Source organism: Strongylocentrotus purpuratus, unplaced genomic scaffold (assembly GCF_000002235.5).
Source record: "Strongylocentrotus purpuratus isolate Spur 01 unplaced genomic scaffold, Spur_5.0 spur5_contig_862, whole genome shotgun sequence".
Lineage (NCBI taxonomy): Eukaryota > Metazoa > Echinodermata > Echinoidea > Camarodonta > Strongylocentrotidae > Strongylocentrotus > Strongylocentrotus purpuratus.
The window spans coordinates 69,765-94,075 of record NW_022145571.1 but is presented as its reverse complement, the minus strand read 5'-3'; the positions used below and the strand labels follow the sequence as shown (position 1 = coordinate 94,075).

The window sequence follows — 24,311 nt, the reverse complement described above, 5'->3', positions numbered from 1 at the left end:
TATTATTAGGTGTAATGTAGAAGGCTGTGATATCAATACATGTATTTTATGTAATCATTCTATAATCCTGAGTGTTGTATTTGTATCCAATATTATATATTTTCACCTGCAAGATGTCTCGACGTCCACAAATATATTAATGTTATGGATAAAATAGAACAATTTAGTTTGGCTTATTCTATGGATATTTTACAATTCCAGATACTTATACGTGTCACCCCTCCACCCATCATAAAAACACAACAGCATACAGCTGAGAATGTCATTCATTGTCTATTATCACTCATGTATCCACAAATGAATTTATTCAGCAATCATATATCTGTACATTTATTCAACCTGGTAATATCCACAATCATCACTCCTTACATTAATCACTAAACTGTCTAATAAAAACATATCATTTTATCACACATTAAGTCATGACTTTAAGGGGAAAGTGAAACAATCTTTTTAACACCTCATAAAAACAGGTCAACTGAATCATTTAAAAATACAATAATATTGAATAAGAATTTTTAGGAAAGATTGAAGGTTCATTATTCAGAAGGTGTATTGATCCTAAATCTTAACACTCTCTCATTTTACCCCTGGATAAGACCACCCTTCGCATTTTTGGAATTATGAGCCCAATTTTATTTTCTGAAATATGAACCCTTTTCAATTTTCGGGAAAGTAAATCCGATTTCATTTTCGAAATTGCAAAAATTCTGAATTACTGGTATGACATTTGTGAAAGCAACCTATAGAATAATGAATCTTCGTACTAATGCATAAAATATTTTGAATTATACAGCATTTATAAACCCTACTTATTATGGGCACCCTGGTAGAGGAATTTGTGTCTAGGAATTACAAAATGTTGGAAAATGTACCGGCAGAAAAATGAGTACCTCCTGTTAATTGAGAGCATGGAGTTAATGTTAAGGAATAGAAACAGAGAGTTGTCGAAAAACGAGATTGCAAAACTACATGTATATGACATATATACAGTTACACCTGCCTTAGTGGCCACTACTTTATAAAGGCAACCTGCTTATAGTGGTCACCCATGTTGCCTCCCTCTAGATATAAATGTGTGATGGAGAACCTGTCTAACAAGGCTACCTGTAGACAGTGGTCACTGTATGTGTTCCTCTTGGATGGCCTTAATAATCAGGTTTGATTGTATATACATATATATAAATATAACCTTACATGGTACATTAACTGTATATAACCCTAAATGGTACATTAAAAGGACATCATAAAAACTGGTATATCACCCTAACCCTAAATTCAAAACAATATAACTAATTAAACTAATGATTAAACCTATTGTTTCTTGGGAGGCCTATAAAGTTTCCTCGCCTGCAAACGTACGTAGAGGACAGTAATTCTATTGTTCAATCGTTAACAGGACATGAAAATGTCCTGCTAATGACCATGTCTACATAATGACTCATTTTCTCATTACATATGTCCGTCTAATGACGCTGTAAGATGTATATAGACTTTCCTGAAAATTTTTTGGTACACCTGTAATCAGACATGATCTTTCGCAATCACCCACATTTTAGTTATGATCAGATGTGTGGCATTACAACAATTTGGTATCAAAATGTAGAGTAGAAATCAGCATTCAAGTTAAAACCAGCTTAACAACAATTAACAGTGCCCCCACTGGCAAGCCGCGACAGGCCAATTTTTCATTTTGCAGGTTGACACCTTTCAACTAGTGCAGCAAAGCGAAATGCTAGCCACCAATAGAAATGACCACAGCGGTCAGAACTGTGGAAAATTCACTTAATGAGATCAATTGATTCTGATATCAGCGCACATTTTTATATTGAATTTGGATGTCAAGACTAACCAATCGATCTATTATGCCTCAAAAGTTTGGCAAGATTTTAGACAAAACTCAATACAAATGGGTTTTCTTTTGGAAAACAAGTAACACAAATTACCATACTGTTGTTTTTGTAGCATCAGGGGCCTTCAGGGCACATTTTTACATTGAATTAAGTAATTGACCCCTCCATTCTCCTTAGCTGATAATAACGATTGGAAAAATTATCCATGACCAAAAGTAACCATAATGGTCAGTTCTGGCCAAAAAGTGGCCATAATGTTTTGAGCGGGTAAGAAAAGACTGACATTTTTTTTATTCAGCACAAATTTATTTTTACCCGGTTAAACTTTTCAAATCCTCCCGACCAAAAATTGATTAAATCCCCTTATCTCCTAGGCCAAGGTTTATTACCAAGCCTAGCCACAGTTGATACAATGTCAATGTTTTCCAGTGATGCATCACATGTAATTGAATAAACACTGGTACCGCTTAAATGGTGCTGTGGATTGTGAATCCACCATATTGTACAATTTAAAGGAGGCAGTTATGCTTAAAAAAAGGCAATCTACTCTCCAAAAATATCAACCCAAGCAGGATGAGGAGGTTACAGGTTTGGTAAATTATGCCAGTATTCTACAAAATCTGACCCTTGTTTGTAGTGATGAATATTGAAATATTATTCATTAGGCAATAAGCATTCCTTTACTCATACATAATGTAGTATTTTCATTCAAGTAACACATCAATATTTCAGGATCACCACTATGCTTTTATTCACTTTTTTTTCCATGGGAATCTATATTTTGTTGATAATTCATTGCTTTTGTGTAATTCTTACTAGAAAAAAGAATCACTTGATGAAATACTGGTATGTCATGAGATACACATTTCTTCATTTTCCAATGATTTATTAAATCATACTTCAAGTCATTGAGATTTTCATCAAAGAAACGGGCCCTAGCAGTGACATTTGAATTTCCAGAAGGCTATACTTTCATGACTTCCACAGTTTGCCCATGACCAGGGAACCCAGCATAGGGGAATTACAAGGCAGAAAATTATCAAAATAGCAATTTTCACCTGAGAATGTGCACATTTTCCATCACAAGAGGGGCATTTTTTCATCACCTGAGGAACATTTACTGACGTGAGAATATTCTTTTTTTAATTATGTGTTTATTCTTGGTGTATGCCCCCTGCCATCTCGACAATGGGTATTGGCCCATTTTTTTTCAATGTAAATGCTGATTTTATGCACATAATTATACACTGAAAATCTTGTGGAATGTCTTTTAAAGCTTATATTTCATGTAACTTTAATACAACATGCTCACATTTGATCCTGTACTGTACTGTGTGCTGTACAGTGCTGATCCAATACTAGGTTAACCATAACCCTAATCCATTTTTCTTCTTCGGGCAACAGGGATATTGAACATTTAAAAGCAGTAAAGAATAAAAATTAGTAAAATAAGACCAGTTAGCCTGGAGCCAACTAATGTTACCTCATCCTAGTCTCCTAACCTCAATCCATGAAATAGAACATAGCTTTAATCCTACCCGATTACCAAGCACTGAAGTCATTCAAACTCGTTGAACTTTTGACCCTTTTCTTGTCGGCTTGGTAACTCCTTTCTCCTTCTCCTGGTCTCTTTGTAACTCCACCACTGTTTGAGCTTGGTAGATCTGAAGCTGAACTTGTTGAAGGCCTTAAATAGTGAACATTAAAACAAACTTTGCTAAATTGAAATGAAAGTTATTTGTATTGAGATAGTGATTCAATGACTTGACAAAGATACCAAGCAGAGCAATTCATCTACTTATAACTTTGGTAGTTTTGTGGTAGAATATATTCCTATTGGTTTACTGAATGTCTGTAAGATCTAAAGATCTATAGTAATTGTTTCAGAAGAGAAAAGGGAATATTTAATTGTCTTTCATTAATTTGATTTTGATAAAAAGGTGAATCCTTGTCCAAAGACATTATTCACTTACTGGTACATGTATATTGATCTCTGTTGCAAAAAGATATATCATTATGATCATCACTTTCATAATTATGGTTAAATATGATTATATGATAATATAACAATCTAATTTGCACCTTTTGCAAATAAATATTGAATCCTAATAAACTTTATTTTCAAAGTACAGGATAGGATGCCCTGTAATGGTTTTAAGGTTGATTTTAAACACTCTAGATAAACATATACCTTTTTTTTTGGGGGGGGGGGGTGATTAGTACTCTTTAACAAATGGGCGGAGAGAAGTATGATGGTAATGATTTACAAAAATGGATATAGTGACATATTTTTTTCTCCAAAGAAGTCAGCATTTTTACATTAGCTGAAATAGGTACTGGTAAGTATTGAGGCATGATTTCAAGTGTTCTATAATGTCAATCTAAAGAACAGAGAAATTGGGTGAGTATCAAAATGTCTTGCACATTGACATAAGTGCCTTGCCATTGATTCAAGTAAATAAACTTTGCATTTCCAGTCAAGTAAATAACCATTTGACAACACATCTACTGAGTACTCAATGTTAACCACTGCGCGCAGTCTAAAATGATGCCTTCGTCATAGAGCGATTTTCAAACGAAAACAGAAGCAATTTTTTAAAATTCAAGTTTGATTGTAATCCATTAACGGGTTCTCAGAATATTGTGATTACATGCTATTTTTCATATACATGTAAGACCATTTGATCTTTGACCCTATGACCCTAAAATCTAATCAGTTCATTGTTCTGCAAAATACAGACGTCTTGAGTTTGATAGTAATACATCCCTCGATTCTATCTGTAGAATTCGAATTAGTAGAATTTTTATTGACTCTTTGACCCCCTCTCGGGGTATGAGAGTACAAACAAACATAAAAGTATAAATATCAATGCATGACTTATGAATACAATTCTTATACATTATACATAGATAATGACACAACGATACAAACGATAATATATAGTGTATGAAAGTACAAACATGATGCTTTCACAAGCTACATACATACATAACCCAAGTTTGGTGGTAATCCATCAATCAGTCCTTGAGAAAATGCGATCACAAGCTGTCTTTCATACATATTGAGCCCTGTGACCTTTGACTTTGGGACCCCAAAATCTAATCAGTTCATTGGCTTTGCAAGATACGTATAGAACGGTACGTACAGACGGACGGACAACCAGAAAACATAATGCCTCCAGCTACTTTGTAGCGGAGGCATAAAAATCTGTATTATACAATGTTTCACTTGTTTACACCCTAAATGGTATATAAGCAATTAAAAATGTAAATATTGATAAGAATATTGACCTGGCATTAGTACTCTCCATTGATGTTTGAGCCAAGTACTTGCCAACTCCTGCCCTATAAACCCTAGGCTTGTCTGAGGTTCCTGGTTTTACTGCTCTAGACTGGGGTGCTTTCTTTTCTTTGGTCTCTTCTTCTACTTTCAGCTTTAATCTCTCCTCTGAAATCTAAAACAACAAAAATATTGTATAAAGAAACGTAATATAAAGGAATATTGTATACAGAAACATTATATAAAGGAATATTGTTTAAAGAAACGCAATATAAAGGATTATTACCCGTATCAGACATCTGAGCTGGTCATTTACAAAACCGTATTGCCCTAGTTTTCACTAGCAGTGGGAACTGAGGGGTATATTCTTTGTATTTTCCTTGGTCTCCCTGCGCGTATTGACTTTGCGTGTAGAGACGAGTGAAAATATACCTTGGTATTTTCCACGGTCTCGCATTTTCATTGCGCATCTATTAATATTATGCGTACGAGAACCTGCGCACTTTGCGCGCACTGTATTGTGACGTAATAATCAAACCAAATACACACTGTTTGTAGTGTATCAAAAATTTTGTCAAGCACTGGATGCAAAGTGTTGGTTTGACAAAGTTTGTTCAGTTCTTGAGATTGTCATGGTGGATGTCTGTATTTGCTCTAGATGTCTGATTTGGATAACAATAAAAATATTGACTGGCTTTACTTTCGGGGGATATCAGAAATATTGACCGCGCTAAGACCATATTGCCCTCGTCTTTCGACTCGGGGCAATATGATCTGAGCTTGGTCAATATTTCTGATATACCCCTCAAGGCCAGTCAATATTATATAAATATTGTACAAAGAAACGTCATATGAAGTAATATCAAATAAAGAAACGTCATATAAAAAAATATACAAAAATATGATTTTGAAGAGGTGAATTAAAATGAGAGCTGGCAAATCCTGAGTGCACACTCGAGAGAAGCCCCGTTCAGTAATATGATTTTTGTATGATACAACATAACACACATGTGCTTGTAAGATGAAATACATGTATCTAATTATACAATGAATTAGAAGGCATTGGAGAATATGCCTTTGATTGTATCCTACAGATGATGTCATTTACATTTTGACAGGATATATTTACAATAAGTGTTAAAAAATAGAATATAATAATGATAGCAAGCTGGCAGGTCTCCCTCAGATGATAATTACCTCTTTGTCCACCTCTTCATATGGGTTGACAAATACAACTGTGTCTTGAATCACAATGTCCTCTAATGGTCTGTCTTTCTTATCAGTCTCTATCTTTTCCATATTAGTGAGTGTATCAAGACCACCAACAACGCTGTAACAAACCAAACACACAGATTCATTGTGATTAACAATAACAAAAACAAGCAATCATGTCTTCAAAATCAATTCTCTTCTATCTTAAAATGTGCTGTATTTACTTTTGTTTCTGTCCCATCACAATCTGTTTTTTTCCAGGTATGACAAGACAGAATTCAGATGCAACAGGATGGAATCTATGAACGCTAAGAGTAGTCCCACACACTAAATTTGATGATAGTATCCATACTTTATCTCTGATGCCTTTCTCCCCAATACATTAAATGAAAAAGAAATGTTGCCACTTACCTTAGCTACATAAAACCATGTAATATCATTTTACAAAGAAAATGATTCCTTTGTTAAATTATACTTTTATATCCGAATCTCCATTCATCCCATCGCATGACACAAATCAATGAAATTAGCCATTAGGCAATTCCAAAGACCTTAATACAAAACCCTGATGTCATCTCTTCAAAAACTTAAAGTGCGAGTATAATCATACAATTATATATAAATTCCAAAATATTAATTAAAAAATGCTTTCACTCTAATATCTCAACTTCATCATGTGATTATTTTATCCTGACATAATTGCATGGAAAAATGGGAGCTTTCATAAGCTTACCTTCCAAATATGGTGTGCTTTTCATCCAAGTATTTGCAGGATCTGAATGTGATGAAGCTGTAAACAATAACAAGAATTCACAATTTCCATTACCGGTACAATATAGAGGTGTTGCGGTCTAGTAGATAAGTCTCAGATACAGGGTTTGAATCCCTGCCACAGTACTACATGTACATATGCGATATTGAATCCAGGTGTAGTTAGGATTTAATCCTTGACTGCATTGAGAGCTATGGTTGCCAGAGCCAAAGATGGGGTACATACAGCCTGGGTACATATGGGTTATGGAAGCACAGAGATAAATCACATCATACATGATATGCGTTATATCGACATATTACTATCCTAATTTTTACAAAATCTTTTTCCTGGATAGAACATACATTCAACCTCGCATAAATTGATCTTGACAGACTATTAAAGTTCAATGCATCGACTCTGACTTGTGCATAAGGCATAGATATATGACTCACATATACGCACATTTACATGTATGTCGTCCCTAAGCCTCACTTCAATGGGGAAAGCTGTGCCTTGGCGTGGCTGGTGGCTTCATTGGGATTAGTTTTGTCGCATGCCGTGGTTTAAATTGTTGTACAGACATCAGGAAAATAGGAACAGACCTTTATGTACACAGTGTACGATTTCACCCACCTGTTACAACTTTGAAGATAAATATGAATAAAAACCAGACATGAACTAGACTTATCTGCTTGTATAAAATGGGAGTGTAGTGCCCTTGTGTGATAACTCTGCTTTGTTGAAATGAGGTCATGGAGGGGGCGATGGCAGGGGACACAAGTATTTTTGAAGAAAAAAAAGGGGGAGCTACTTTAGTAGGAAAATAAGACAAAGAGTAAAGTGAAAAATAAAGTAAAAATAAAAACACTAATGAATGATATTGCTCTATGCCTTTCTTTACTTCATCTTCTCCTCCTGTATGCTTCCATTAATTCTTCTATTCAATCTCCCTTATCTCTCCTTTTGTATGTTTCTTTTTATTCCATTTTATTGTCTATGATCATTTCCTCACACTTCCATTTTCTTTCTTTATGATTATGTTTGTCTTGATAATTGTATAACTTCTTTATCTCTATCCTATCCCAAGTTACTTTTGATCAACACAGTTTACTTTGTGGCATTTGCCAGAAGTCTGAATCGAAGGGAAATTATCAGGGGATAGACAGAGAGTGTGAGAGAGAGAGAGAGGGAGAGAGGGGAAGGGGTATGGGAAAGAGGCCAGTACGAGAGAGAGGGAGAGACAAGAACAGAGGAGTGCGCATCAGCAAGTCTTGATTACAGGAGTGTATTGTGGAAACAAAATCGGTGTGTGGTGAGTGCTTTGACAGTGATAAATTACACATCAGTGACATTTGACTTTTGTGATATGAATTCAGTGCTTTTTCTTTATAATTGTTCTGAGAATTTCATCGACTTGGGCGATTATTAGACCTCAACAAATTGAAAAATAGAGTGAATCAACACAAGCAAGTCAATGTAGAAAATTGAGACATTTTTATCACCATTGACTTCAGAGGTTCACACGTGACAGACATCGACTTGTGGGAGATAGACCGGATGATTTTGTCATGTCATTCAATTTGAGTCTATAATTTGAATTATGAAGTTTTACATCGGAGGGGGGGGGGGGGGGGGGGGGGGGTCTCTCATCAACAGGTGCTACCCACTCGAGTGCATCAACCTCTGAAATGGACCCTAATGGCGTATCACGCCTTGTCTGAAATTACCCTAATGGTGTATCGGTATGTATCGCACATTTTCTGAAAACTGTGAACCTGAAAATGTACCCTTTTATTGGTTTTTGAGCGATTAGTGCTTGAAAAACACCCTATTTTAAGGAAAACGTAAACAACGCCATATAACTGAAAAAGACACCCTTTTAACACATTTTCTCGATGCGGGTGTGTAGCCAGTCATGTATGGAGTGTTCCCCCCCCCCCCCCCCCCCCCCCCCCCCCCCCCCGTTTGCATACATGTAGATTAGTGAACCTATACTACAGATGTAATATGAATTGTAAGTTATTGGACAATGCTTGGGACTTCAGACAATCTATAAAACATTAGAGACTGTGGTTTGATGGTTGTACTTACAATTGTGACTTGTTTGTGTTGGGACCTGAGTTAGCCATACTGAGGATACCTCTTCCTGTGTGGCTCAGATTAGGCTTGAAATCATCTTCAAATGGCTTTTCCCAGATTGATTCCCCACCTACATTAAATAAATACAATACATAAATAACTGTACAGTATAGCAGTTAAAAAAGCAACTTGTGAGTAGACTACTCAATGCAGCTGTACACACTTTCATAGAATAAGGCCCACACAGAACCCAGGTCTGACTTGGGGCTTATGTTATTCTTTATTTTATTCAAACTTCTTATCTGTTTCCTCAGATAATGCCGGGTAAAGCTATTAAATTTCATTTCATTTTTGCTGTACACAAAAGGTGAGTGATACAATTTAATACAACTCATACATATACATTGAAATGTTTATCCATTATGAAATAAAAAGCTCAACATGAGTGTTTATATATTTTAACAATAATAAATGGGTCAAAATTTAGTGGTTGATTATTAGTCACATGTACATGTAACAGAGCTTAGAGTAACTTACCAGTTCCAGTTCCTGTGGGATCTCCTCCTTGAATCTGTTCAGTAAAAAATATTGGTAAACAGAAACAGTAACAACTTCTGTTGTGTTTTATACAATTTGAGTATCATCGTCTTATTGTATAATAAGTTAAGAGAACACTAAAGCGCAAGTGATCCCAGATATCCTAATCAGGCCAACTATACTACTGATGTTGCTGCATAATGTCATCAACTTTACAATTCATGCCAAATTGATCTTGAGATAATATAACACGAAAAATAGATACATGTTTACAAAATCCACATATATTGACTTTGGACCTATATTTATTGTAATTACATGACTTCTTCTCATGTTGATGAAGATGATTCACAGTATACCAGCAGTGCCATACTTCTGTTCAAACACTAAAATGAATCAATGATGATTTACAGTTTACCATGCAGTGCCATACTTCTGTTCAAACACTAAAAGGGGTGGATGATGATGATGCATACTAACGTAAACTGTAACCACTTCCGACCAAAATTTAAAGTTTTTAATAATGTGTTGAGACTCAGAATGGCTGCCTCCCCCTTCCCCCCCCAAAAAACACACCACATCATTGTGAAGTTCATTTCCATGGAATATATTTAAAACCAATCTAAAAGCTTAATTCAGTGAAACTTAATTAAATGGCAATTACTGGTGGCTCAGTTATCAATCATCATAATGATAGACGGTCCAATGTAACCTGAAAATGACATGCCTCAGATCAGAGGGAGATCAGAGGGAGATCAGAGGAGTGAGATATTGAATATTCACTTTTGAAGCAGTCCATCCTGATTTATAAGTGACATCCAGATTTATCTAAATGATACATGTTTTGATCCAGCAGTAGAAAAAATGAGTGAGTTATTACTTACCATAAAGTTCTTGATTAGTCTGTGGAATTTTGTGCCATTGTAGTAGCCTTTTGCACACAGCTGAATAAAGTTTTCACATGTCTTAGTTACCTATAGTAGTCAAGATATAAATCACATTGCACTTTTAATGAGTACCTTTCATTGGTTAATCAAATCCTTCCATTACATACATGTATATGTTGAATTGAATTTCTTTATTGTCATGCACAAAATAAAATGAAGGCATAAAAATCGTTTTACAGCTCACATTTGTATAAAATATAACAATACATTAACATATCATAGACAGTAACTACAAATAACATAAACAACATAACAATGTAATATAATTTAACCTCTCTGTGTAGAGCCACGGGAATTATTTGAATTTGTACTCCCCTGGCTCCCAACAGACAATACTAACTTAAATAAATAGCAGAAAATGTACATGACAACAATCAATGTCATATAGCATATAAATAGAATAAGTCACAGCAAACATCTAAAATCAATTATTCATCAATTGTTAAAAATTCCAGATAAAAACTGTTTATTTTGGGTAGCAGACATAAACTAAATGTACATCATACTGGATGGCAAAGAGGAAAGACAAGAGAGAGAACGTAGCTTTGTACATGTAAAATTAGATTGTTAAATTTATATAAACCACCCTTAGTTAGTGCTGTAAGTCAGACGCTATCTTCGTGTTCGGTTCGGTTCGGCAGAGTTCGGCAATTTTTCACCCGAACTTGGTTTGGTTCGGGTTCGGTAATATAATAGCAAGCAGCGTTTAATAGCCACGGCAGTCGGCACTGGGCGGGCCGGCCGGATGGGCCCGACCAGCACGGAAGACTTTTGCCCACTCCCGATGAAAAAGACTGCTTCCGACCAGCATGAATTTCACATAAAAAAACTGCTCTAAACGTAAATATTTGCGAAGAAAAGTACTACTTACATTCGTATTTCCGTCTTGAATCGTGTTTTATTTGCAATTTTAAAGGTGAAATTCAAAGAAAATCACAAATATGTCAACTAATGTTTCACTAGAAACTGGTAAGCTAACAGATGGCCATCGTACAAGTTTAAGGTCAACTACATATCGGGTGATTTATAAAAATACAAATACAACCACCTCCATAGCAGCTGGGATACACGAGAGATTCGCCAGAAAAATAATGATGTTTAATGACGTCACTATATGAACCAACACTGCCCAAGCAGACGACACCCCATAAAGAATGAACATAAGTGCAAAGCTATTATTTGTCAAATTATAATGAGTTCAGTTTATATACATGTAATGGCATGTCAAACCATTCAAAAGGGGATATGACCCGATTCTGATAACTAAAATCTTTTGCTTGTAAATACACAGGATAGGGGTTAATTAACAATCAAAGAAACCAGACTTTCAAATTGAAAACCCCCCGGAATGATATTAAGGATGGCATTTGTTCCCTCTTGAAACGCCGAACATACTGGGGTGTGTGCAGCTGAATATACAATGGCGTCTTATTTTGTTTACAAGCGACAGATTCCTTTATTTTTGTATCGCTGCATTTGTCATCAAAATAAAAACATGTGCGGGGATTAGAGTGAGGCAATAGATTATACATTTAGCCCGACGGTACTGAAGTAAGAGAAAGAACTCAAGAGAAGATGAAAACACAGGCACTGAAAATGTGTGAGATGTCATGGGACATCGTCTGCTTGTGCAAATCATGTCCATACTGTGATCTCACACATCTCAGCAGCGTTCGGAGAGCTCTTCAGGTGCTATGCCGGGGCTGTATTTAAGCGTTTTGTAAGTTATGATAATCATTATTTTGAATGCTTTCAAGCATTGAATTTTGATAAGCTTGTCGAATCAAAGTTTCAACTTTGCAATAATAAAAATTAAGTTAGTTTTTAAAATCAATGAATATCTACTTTAAAAGAATCATGTTTTCAATTTGTCAATAAATGATATTTTTTAAAGATTTTCCGAGACGGTTGTTGTCTAATGTTAGAGTCATGAAAGCTGCCATCTTAAATAGCGACTCAAGTGCGTCGATTACTGTTTTTTATAAGTGTTTATTTTCAATAGGAAAAATATAAAATCCCTATTTTTCCTGAATAAATAAATACCATACTATAATATATATTTATTTCATTATTTATATTGTAAAATTTCTCTGATATTGTTACAATTAAAATATTGTTTTTGTTGTTGAATGGGTTTGAGCTGAACTTGTTTTGATCAGCGCCTAGATCATGAACATGTATTGTTGTTTAAGGCCTGCGATCGTGACATAACAGAGGTCAGGATTTGTATTTAAATGGCGCCAGTGAAGTCGCGCCCACCACTTGATAGGCATAAATCACAAAGGCGGAAAATGGGAAAAAAGTAAATATAAAATGAGCAATCATGACATGAAAATTAGGTACAAAATGACTAGTTTATTAGCTTGCGAAAACGTTTACATTTTTCTGCCGAACATCCGAACCAGGCCTTTGCGTTCGGTATGGTTTGGTTCGGTTCGGCGGTTCGGCTACAGCACTACCCTTAGTCTCGTCTATGGCATTCAGAGGTAGAACAAATATATCTTATCTAAATATTCCTGCATAGTGCATACTAAATTAGTTTTTTCCCTGTTTCAGTATGCAAGTTCCTTTACGACAATGTTTAATGACTTACCAGATCACATCTGAGTTCAATGTTGAGTGTTCCTTTGTTGGTATTCATCCTAACATAACCTTTCTTCTTCACCCGCTCATATCGAATGATGTCTTCATCAATCACAGCTACATGGGAACAAAGGTATACAAGTTCAACTCATTATTATTCATATTCAATGTAATTAAATAAAATCTTTAAATTAACCTGATTTCCTCATGACATATATGTTAGAAGCAGTTAGTTACAATGAAAAGAGTGTCACCATCAAGCACTGGAAAAACATTTACAGTATATTAAAGTAGGATTGCATGAACATCATATTATTTGTTTTTAATGAGCCACAGCATAGAATTACCTAGTATCTTCTGAATGGTTTGTGGAAAATAGAGGAAAATAATATTGACTAACCTGCTTCATGAGTGGTTTGAGGAGCCATAGCTGTTGAAGTGAAGCCTGCTGCAACCATACCTGTACTGTAGTGTGCCTAAAAAATAATACAAATCTCTTTTTTTCATTAAGATAATCTCAACTGTCATATTATCTGAAGTATTCACTTAATAGATACTAAGATAATCAAGGAAAGCAAAAGCAAAATTGACTGATTTTTTGTATTTTTATACAGCTGTCACAGCAATACACACAATCAATATCAGTGTATGCTTGCCAAATGGACTAATACAACAAATCAAAATAAAGAAATAACAGATGAGACAAAGTCATCATGTAAACATACTAAACAATACTAGTTTATTTAAAAAACTTTGCTAGCCTTGGGCGCTCGGTTTGCATTACTCCTCTTTTGCTTTATAGTGATCTAGACTCAAGCACAGATAGTATTGTTAAATTCAAACCCTCCATGTTATCATAACCCTACATCACACCTATAACTTATTAGCAACCCAAACCCTATATATGTGTCCTCAAATAAACGGGGGTGTAGCATGGCAAATACTGGTTGACTCCATCTACAACTTCTTTTGGACAACTGCACGTAAACGAATGGACTTGATTAACGGTCAGCGCGCGTTAGTGTTCGTGAAACAAACCTTAGTTCTCCTCATGCTTCTGTTCGAGTATGGTGCACGTACGTGAAAACTGCGGTCGCGTCATCCATAGTCGTATTATACCCGGTTGGCCCTGAGTCAGGCCACGGGAAAAACATGTAGTCTCATCATGCTACACTCCCTTTAAATCAAAGGACGAATAGTGACAGCTTGACACAACTATAAGGTGTCAACTGAAAACACACTGTGCCCAAAAAGCAATTGTTGGATCAAGACAACACCAACAGGTTTAATTGTTTGCAGGGAGCACCAACACTAAACATAGAGCATACATGTATGTTGGATCATGAAGGCACAAAACCAACTCTGCTGAAAGACTGGTCAATTCTAGGCTTTGAATTAACTAAAATGAATCATATGGGATGAAATACTCACAGAATTGAGTTTATCTGCTCTCTGTTTCTTTTCTTCTTTCCCATCCTGAGGAGTGAGATGAATACAAATAGATGAAGGAAAATCAAAATCAATACATCATTTATTGAAATGATTCTTTATAAATAATACAATTTGGGTAGCAATTCACATAGGACAATAGTATAAAATGTTTGCCTATTGCTTTCTCTTTTACTCTGAAAGGGCAATCAAACCTTTGTAAACAGTTCATTTGTATGGAAGCAGAAAAATAAGAGAAACAGAATGGCCAAAGTTTAAAAGATATCAGATCAATGACAAGAAAGTTTGAAATGTGAAATGAAATAAAAACATCTGAGCAAATCTTAAATTGGCATTTTGGTTAGCAGATTGTGACATAGTCATGGACAACTCTCCCGTTTGTCATATCATTAATTTCCGTTTTTCTCCTAAACATCTTCTCCATTGGGGTAATACCAAAATAAATATAACGAACAGCATCTTATTTATAGATCCTCTAAAAAGACAGGACCCTGTGGAATCATACATATTGAAAAACTGACATTAATAGCAATTTAGAGTATTATAACAAATGGAGTAGCCCTCCACTACATTATAATGACATTATTGTTTCAGCCAATTTGAAATTCCCTTACGTAGATATAGCAAAAAACAACTTTCAAAATTTCAAAACTTTCTTCTTGTTTGTCCAATTTAAAAAAAAACTTTCACTGATCTCCTTCTATAGTTTTTTAATGTGATTTCTTTTAGAGTTTCCTTTATCTGATTTCTTTTAGAGTTTCCTTTATCTGATTAAGATGTGTTACATGTACTAGCACACATCTAATAAGAAGAATTATACACGGTTTTCAATTTTTCATGAGAATGAAATTCCCTAATTATTATGATTTTTAAACTGGAGTTTCAAAATACCAGGATCACTAGATGGCCAACCATCATAAGCTGTATGTACAAGATACATATAAAGAGACTGACAAATAATGTAGGGCCAATTAAAACTCCTAGATTTCCCCTGATGTGCATGATTTTTACAAACTGGAAAAAGGGTAACTAATCTACCAGTTTTACCCCGATTCCATGATAGCTGGGAATCTTGTAATATCTACATTACCTCACTATTAAAGTCCTTGTACTTTAAAACTCTTTACTTAAATCAGTTTTATTCCCTGACTGCTTGCTTATAATGAAAATATAGCTAAGACTACAGAACTGCACTGAGAAGCTACATGTACATGCATGCTACACATATCATTCTGTTATAATGTTGAATACTGGTATATTTGTAGTAGGGAAATGATATCAAATGATGCATTACCATAGGCTGGTATTCTTTGTAGAGTGTTCCTAAGATGTCTTCTGTCTCAACATTGGTCTTATTGAGAGTATACTTTGGGTCTTTCCTGGCTTTCTTCTCAGCTGTAAGGCATAAAACAAATAAAGCATTAATAGTCAAGTGATACTACATAAAGACACAATGCCCTAATCATCAATATCTTAGATTCTAAATTTGTTACTGTGACCACTCAACGATTCCCCTACACCCATGGACTATTTAAGTTTGAGCTCATATTCTACCTGTTTCTAATATGTATTTTGTTTCCTGTCCTGCCATCTTCAAATTCTGTCTGAAGTTTGCACCATCTTCTCTGTTTTGTTTTCCCTTATTGTGTAACTCTCTTTCTAACACTTCTTCCCATCACCTCACTTTCTCACTCTCATACACACATCCACTCCCTATTTCTTTTCTCTCTCTCCATCCCTACCTCTCTTTCCCTCCCACCTTCTCTCCCCTCCCTCCCTTCCTTCCCCCTCTCTCTCCCTACCTTGTTACCTCTCTCCTTCACTCCCTCCCACTCTCTATCACTCATTTGCTGCCTTCCTTCCTCAGTGAGTGCTAACTAGATCTTCCAGTCCCTCCCTCCCACCTTCTCTCCCCTCCCTCCCTTCCTTCCCCCTCTCTCCCTCCCTTGTTACCTTCCTCCCTCCTTCCCTCCCTCCCACTCTCTATCCTTCCTTTGTCGCCTTCCTCCCTCTCTCAGTGAGTGCTAACCTTCATCTTCCACTCTCTCCCTTCCACCTTCTCTCCCCTCCCTCCCTCCCTTCCCCCTTTCTCTCCGCCTCTCTCTCCCTTCCTTGTTACCTCCCTCTCTCCTTTACTCCCTCCCACCCTCTATCCTTCCTTTGTCGCCTTCCTCCCTCTCTCAGTGAGTGCTAACCTTCATCTTCCACTCTCTCCCTTCCACCTTCTCTCCCCTCCCTCCCTCCCTTCCCCCCTTTCTCTCCGCCTCTCTCTCTCCTTTCCTTGTTACCTCCCTCTCTCCTTCCTTTGTCGCCTTCCTCCCTCTCTCAGTGAGTGCTAACCTTCATCTTCCACTCTCTCCCTCCCATTTTCTCTCCCCTCCCTCCCTTTCCCCCTTCCTTCCCCCTCCCTCTCTCTACCTTGTTACCTCTCTCCTTCACTCCCTCCTTTGTTGCCTGCCTTCCTTCCTCCCCCAGTCAATGCTTACCTTCATCTTCCACTTTCAGGTTGTTTTTTATGTGATGGAATGCAGAGATGTTGAACTTGTCCAGCTGGCCTGGATCTTGGATGGTGATGAGATCAGATCGTTTGAAGGTTTCATCAGTCAGCAAATCTTTCCAGTTCTTAGCTTTGATATTCAGCTGTTCAATAGCCTAATTCATAACATGAACAATTTTGATGAATAAGCCTATATTCCAGTTTAAACCTAATAGACTTCAAAGAATGACTCTACATGCAAGAAATCAGTAAGATTCAAATGTTCTTATTCTTACAAATTTAATTGATTCTTACTGGTATTTGCTGGTCTCCAAGATTCAAAACCAAAACTTACATAAAGTAAAAATCATAAATTTCATTATCGTATAAAATCTGAGTCAAAAGCTGAACTTTTGTTGTTTGATAATTATGCTCCCTATTATATGCATTAAATACACACTAATTTGATCGCAGATTAGTCAATAATTTGTGTGGCATATACAGCCGGTATAGGAGCATATATTTGGTGAGTAATTACATCTGATTAGAAATGAATTCCTTTATGGATTTTTAAAGATCAATTCTTTATTCTCTTTAGATTTTTAATTTTTTAGATATATATATATGACATTAATTGGCATTATCTGTTGTTAAAACAAAATATCAATATTTCATGATTTGTTCTAAAGTAAGGTCAACTGTTGTTGTTGGTGTTGAGGCCAAAAAGAATCATCGTCATAAAGGTAGGATAATAATACAATAATTGCATTGCCCACATGGAGAACATTATTGATACATGAGTCTACCCAGGGGAAATAATTCATATTGTTTGTAAAAGGGGAAGTCTACCCTGCTATTAAGTTAGTTTTGACAGGCAGAAAAAAATCAGAGAAACAAATAGAGAAGGTTCGAACAAAATCTGATAAAAAAAAAAAAAAATAGTGGATTTGTTAAAGTTGAAATCATATCAAACACAAATTGTCAACTCTGTGATGTACTACATGTACATCTTACATGGTCCTCTCCCATTCGCTCTATACTAAAACTACATAGATTTCTATTTTCTATAAAGAAAATATTTAAACATGCATGCACCCTAGATTTAGTTATTGCTAATATGTTTTACACAGGCACTGTATAAAAAAAAATCCAATCCTCTATCACCAACTTATGCTATGGTCACATTACCCAAAAGTAGGCTGCTCGGCGGCCGAGCGGCGAGTTTTTAACCAATTCTGCCCGGCGGCTGCCCGGCCACCGAGCGGCGGCCGCCCAGGCACCGCTCGTTTTTAGGGCATCGCTCGGTCGCCGCTGAAGTTTTAGCGCGGAGTTAAAATTTGGGCGGCGCCTGCTCATTTTTCACTCGCCGCCCAAAATACGCTCGGTGCCTGGACGGTCGCCGCCCGGGCACCGACCTAATTGCTGGGCGATGCTTAATTCCAGCAGCGACCGAGCAGGCTACTGATCGGTCGGTCGCTGTTCTGATTTGTGACCATAGCTTTAGAAAAACATTGTTTATTTAACTCATCGTGCACAGCCACATGTAACCTTGATTTACCATTTCTCAAATATAGTTTAATAACTACCCTTACAGGCCAACATGAACTAAATACTCACTTCATAGCAATATACGTTGCCAGTTGTTTTGACAGCAACAATATGAGTATTCTCATTGAATACCTTGAACGTCACTGGACAGTGGTACTTTCCTGAAAGAAGAACAATTCATAATGTATAAGGAGTAATCTCACAATTCAAATCAATTTTCCAGGTTATGATTTTTGGAGTTTTGAACAAACACATACAAATGCAACATAGGTAGGAAATACGGGTAGTAAGTTTGCTTAAAAGCCAAATATTGCGTAATTAAGAAGGCATCCCACATTGATGATAATAATATCAATGGACCAATGCACTTACCATCAGTGTTCTTATGGAAATTAAGCTTGATGAGAGACTTTGCATCTAGGGCCTGCATGTTGGATAGTAAAATGGTTACATTAACGGGAAAATTCATAATGGTAACAGTTAAAGGGACAGATGACTAGGAACTCGTAGTATAATGGTTACATTCAAAGGACAGACAACTACGGACTCATAGTATAATGGTTACATTCAAAGGACAGACAACTACGAACTCATAGTATAATGGTTACATTAAAGGGACAGACAACTACAAACTCATAATAAGATGGTAACAGATAAAGGGACAGACTACTACAAACTCATAGTATAATGGTTACAGATAAAGGACAGACAACTTCGAACTCATAGTATAATGGTTACATTAAAGGGACAGACAACTACAAACTCATAATAAGATGGTAACAGATAAAGGGACAGACTACTACAAACTCATAGCATAATGGCTACAGATAAAGGGACAGACTACTACAAACTCATAGTATAATGGTAACCATTAAAGGGACAGAGTTCTACCAACTCATAGTATAATGGTAACTGTAAAATAACCAGAGTCTGCAAAGTAATCCTGTTAATATATTTCAATTGAAAGATCAGACTAGGTGAATTTGAAACCAACCTAGGATATTATTGCTCTTCATAGACTTCCATAAGGTTCATTTGTACTCCTGTACAAGTGGAATGTAGTATATCAAATATTTGAAAGGACATGGGCTAGGCTTCATTAACCTCATAAGGCTTATATATTGGTTTTTCATAAGCTAATGAAATCATTGCATTTTGATTGAGTGAGAGCTAATATGTCACAGAATATTTACATTTTTTTATTAGTAAAAAGTTAAGATGTCCTTGGTTTTCTACTGGTTAAGATCTTTTCATAACAATGTGATGGTAACTGTTTGAGAATAGGGGAATACATTTTGAGATGACAGGTTGTAGTCTTACCTGTCCTGTTATAGGATTGGCCTTGTACTTCTTGATAAAAGGAACAATACTCATCAGATCAAAGATGATACCATCAACAGTACAGTAGGGGTGTTCAAAAGGCTGGAGCGACAGACTATTGGTCAAAAAAGAAAAGTGTCACAGATATTCATAAAATAGTATGATTATTACATCATAATTTTACAAATTTTATTTAAACAAGCCTCAACGATTAAACCTCAACCTAATTTATAACAGAGCATGCATGCGTGAAAAACAATTCATAATTCAAAGTACATTAACAAAATGACATGAAAAGTGATTTACAGTCAAAGGATTAGCCAAATGAAACCACATACCTGCAATGGTCAAAGGGCAATCTGCGAAACTCAGACTTCTGTGGATCTGCGAAAAAATATGAAGAAAAGGCAATTCATAATTTTTATAAAGCCCACTCCCAAAAAAGAAGACATTATCAGGTTCAATTGATTGAAAGTTTGAACATAAAAAGTTCTTACTGATTCCTTTCTCAGCTTTAATGCTATCAATGTTACAAAGCCCCGTTTAAATTTACTTTGGCAGAGTTAGACAGGGATTACAAAAAGAATAAAAAAGGGGGTTATCTTGATACCTCCCTTAACAAAAAAATTAATTGACGTACTCTTCAATTCACTCTTATATATCAGATGAGTAAAAATATTTGTTACACTCTTCGGTGCCTTCTCCTGTTTCTATTGTTTTCATCTCTTCTACAGTAGTTGGTATATAATTGAAACTAACCCAACAATTTTAAATATATGTCAGAGCAATTTTAAAGATATTTTATGTTATATAGATGTACATCCCATGTCTTTACCAAGTTACAAATAATATTAAAAAACACTGAGTTTCATTGCTATTCTTAAGGAAAGATCTGTAATCTCTTATACCAATGGTTAGATATAGCCTAACCTTTGAGAGACAGAGAAACAAAATATCTTGGACTTGTCTAACAAAGAAACAATTAACTTAAATTTTGATATGATTAATTAACTTAACACTGCTGATTCACAATATAATACAAACACTTCTATCCATTTGTTGCAAATTGTCTAAGGCAGTCATATGATATTGTACATGAATTTACCCCCCCCCCCCCAATATGCTGGCTACGAACGATAAAGCAGGGCTCTTCACTTACACGTGCCTGGGACAATTATATACGGCTTGTGCATACAGACCATAACATTAGTGTGGAGCCCTGGATAAAGGTTTAATATCACTCTTACCAGTTTTCTTCTTGCCTCCATAGAATGCTGACCACTCCTTAGAAGTCACATACCTGTTTTATCATTAGAGAAATAATAAGTGTTATTTACATCTGTGTTGTCTTGCACATGTCTAAAAAATAAAGACATACAAATATACATCTATGAGGTTTTATAAACTTTACATCATACATACATCATGCAAAATGTATCACTGGAGTACTGTATAGACTGATATCCAGCCATTTTTAATGGTAACTGCTTTGTTTTTGGTTGGATTTCTAGGGTCTCTATTTAAAAAGTTTGTAGAACTCCCCTGACAGGGGTTGTACCTTTTAACTTTACGATCTCATGAGGAAAAAACCACACTATAAAACAATTAGGTTTTATAATTAATATCAACAATTTATATAGATAATCAACACAAAATAATCAAGGTTCGTATAATCATTCGGGCACACCAAAAATATCTAAGGGAGCTAGCAACTTTCTCAGATGACAAGAATTAACATAAAAATTGCTTGAAATTGCTGAATACAGTATGCACGACTCGAACTAACAGTGCGGTATATGTAAACACCCTCAGCCCTTCTCAATCTCGTGCATATTCAGCAATTTTGAGCGATCGGCGCTCTATAGCATGAATATTCATATTTTCTGTGCCGCTACCGCACATGCGTACATTCTGTTTGCCATTTTGAATCGACGCTGCAACATGGAAAATTTGTTAGGGTAGGACTCAGAATCTCCCCCTTTTTCCCATCGAAAACTTCTTCAAATTATAATTTCAAGAGGTCATTCCGATGCTCAGAGGAGTCGAGCAACCTAGCTATTATATTAAGTCAAAATTTTAAGTACTCCCTTTGCAGATTTAAAGATAATATCGCCTAATCGGCTGTTTTAATAACCCCACGGTTGACTTACTGAAGCTCCGACGCTGAGCTTCCTGGAGTTAAGGTTCTAGTTGATTGTATAGTAAAGGGTGCGGCGCGTGCGTGTGTTAAGTTAGCGACTGTAATCTATGCTAAGCAATTCATCAACACGGTTGCTAACTTAACACATGCGCGCGCCCATCCCATCATCGGTACAGTATGCAATTATATTGTGCAGCAGCTTGCTGCGGAATCCGGTGAGAAAGTGTTTATTATAAGTCTTTGTTTTTAGGAAAAATACTCCAAAAAGATAAGAAAATTGACACGAAACAGGTAAGAAACATAACTTTTAAATCATGACCATTTTTTGAACAATTGATGAAGATTTAGTCGATTTTCAATATGTTTTAGTAGGGTATCTCAACACCGGAGTACCGGGTCAAAGTCTGGATAGACTTTTGAACTAGCGCCAAGCCCAAGATAATTGCTTTCGGCATCAGGTCTAGGTCTAGTTCAGAAGTCTAGAAACCTAGCCAAAATTTGACCCGTAATTTTTTGGTTAGACTTCTGAACTAGCGCCTTGCTTTCTTTTAAAACTAGCCTCACATACAGGAATGCCTAATTTAGATTTTAGATTTTAATATTGGCCTCCCAAGATCCCTACTACTGAATGAATCCCCCTAGCAATGCAATGGGTAGACCGAAAGCTTCAGTCTCTATAATCGTCGGTTGTTCCACTGAGACTACGTCTGGCTCCACTAGACCTCCGGTTATAGAGACTGAACGATCGCCTATACCATCGTATGTTGAAGATATCACGGCTAGATTTTAGCCGCTAGGCCCCTCCCACAAACATGACAAACTTGCCACGGCCGTATTGTTATGCCCCCAAAATCCCCAAAAATGTCATTTTACCTCGTGCATATCCAATTTTAAATTAGGCCTAGGCTATAATACATCGGTTCCACTTACTAACTTGATTGAAATAATCCGTTTAATGGTCCCTTTCAAGGAAATTATGGGTCAAAATCGACATCCATGTTGAAAATCTTGCAAGCCGTGTTAAACTCTCGCTGCCGTCAATCTCATCCCTTCTAGTCTACGCCGAAGGCAAAATGATTATGAAGGAAAAACTGTGCGCCATCTACACGTTCGTAATGGCGTTATCACAGTTTTTCCTTCATAATCATTTTGCCTTCGGCGTAGACTAGAAGGGATGAGATTGACGGCAGCGAGAGTTTAACACGGCTTGCAAGATTTTCAACATGGACGTCGATTTTGACCCATAATTTCCTTAAAAGGGACCATTAAACGGATTATTTCAATCAAGTTAGTAAGTGGAACCGATGTATTATAGCCTAGGCCTAATTTAAAATTGGATATGCACGAGGTAAAATGACATTTTGGGGGATTTGGGGGGCATAACAATACGGCCGTGGCAAGTTTGTCATGTTTGTGGGAGGGGCCTAGCGGCTAAAATCTAGCCGTGATATCTTCAACATACGATGGTATAGGCGATCGTTCAGTCTCTATAACCGGAGGTCTAGTGGAGCCAGACGTAGTCTCAGTGGAACAACCGACGATTATAGAGACTGAAGCTTTCGGTCTATGCAATGGGGTGCAGTGAACCCAACGCGACGGGCTTCGGCTTCGCCCCCGAGCCTGCGGCGCGGCACAGCCCAATCATGACAACACGAAGGCATAGATTCTAGGCCTACCTCATTTCGTTTTGAGCCAAGATTTGCGTAAGTGAGATCTAGTCATCTGGGAATCGTAGAAACTTGAGCCAAAATAGAAAATGACTTGATACTCACATCTTATCCGACTGATGTTGTCTTTTCCCCATCTTGACACTTAATTATCAATGTTTCCAAAAACAAGGTAAAAATATAAATAATTAACGGAGAAATCTTGTAGAGTTTTTAGCTGGTTCGTAATGTACATGTATAGGCCTATATGCGTACGTATCTGACAGTACAGGGCGCTAGTAATTACCGTCTCGCTGAGTAGAGAAAATAAAAAGGAAAACTCACATATCGAGACATTATCGGTGTGCCGCTTTGGGGTCTGGTCGCTATTGTTAAGGACAGTTATTCATAAGGACCGATATTAATAAGGACCGCTATTCATAACGTGGAACTTAATTCCTCTACCTGCAGGACCACTATTTATAAT

At 36.4% G+C, this 24,311-nt stretch overlaps 1 protein-coding gene across 1 annotated transcript; it reads right to left on the bottom strand.

Moving 5' to 3' along the window:
• Positions 1-265: 265 nt before the first annotated feature.
• LOC756350 (RING-type E3 ubiquitin-protein ligase PPIL2) lies at positions 266-24,077 on the bottom strand. Its single transcript, XM_031000533.1, has 18 exons — positions 23,951-24,077; positions 21,286-21,338; positions 20,377-20,422; positions 20,039-20,153; positions 19,091-19,142; positions 18,788-18,879; positions 17,181-17,346; positions 15,989-16,089; positions 14,677-14,721; positions 13,646-13,721; positions 13,256-13,362; positions 10,600-10,689; positions 9,716-9,749; positions 9,191-9,308; positions 7,079-7,135; positions 6,331-6,463; positions 5,145-5,308; positions 266-3,540 (listed from the first exon to the last, which is right to left on the bottom strand). Exons 1-18 carry the CDS (start codon positions 23,980-23,982, stop codon positions 3,396-3,398), a joined length of 1,626 nt encoding a protein of 541 aa, XP_030856393.1. The 5' UTR covers positions 23,983-24,077; the 3' UTR covers positions 266-3,395.
• Positions 24,078-24,311: the final 234 nt, after the last annotated feature.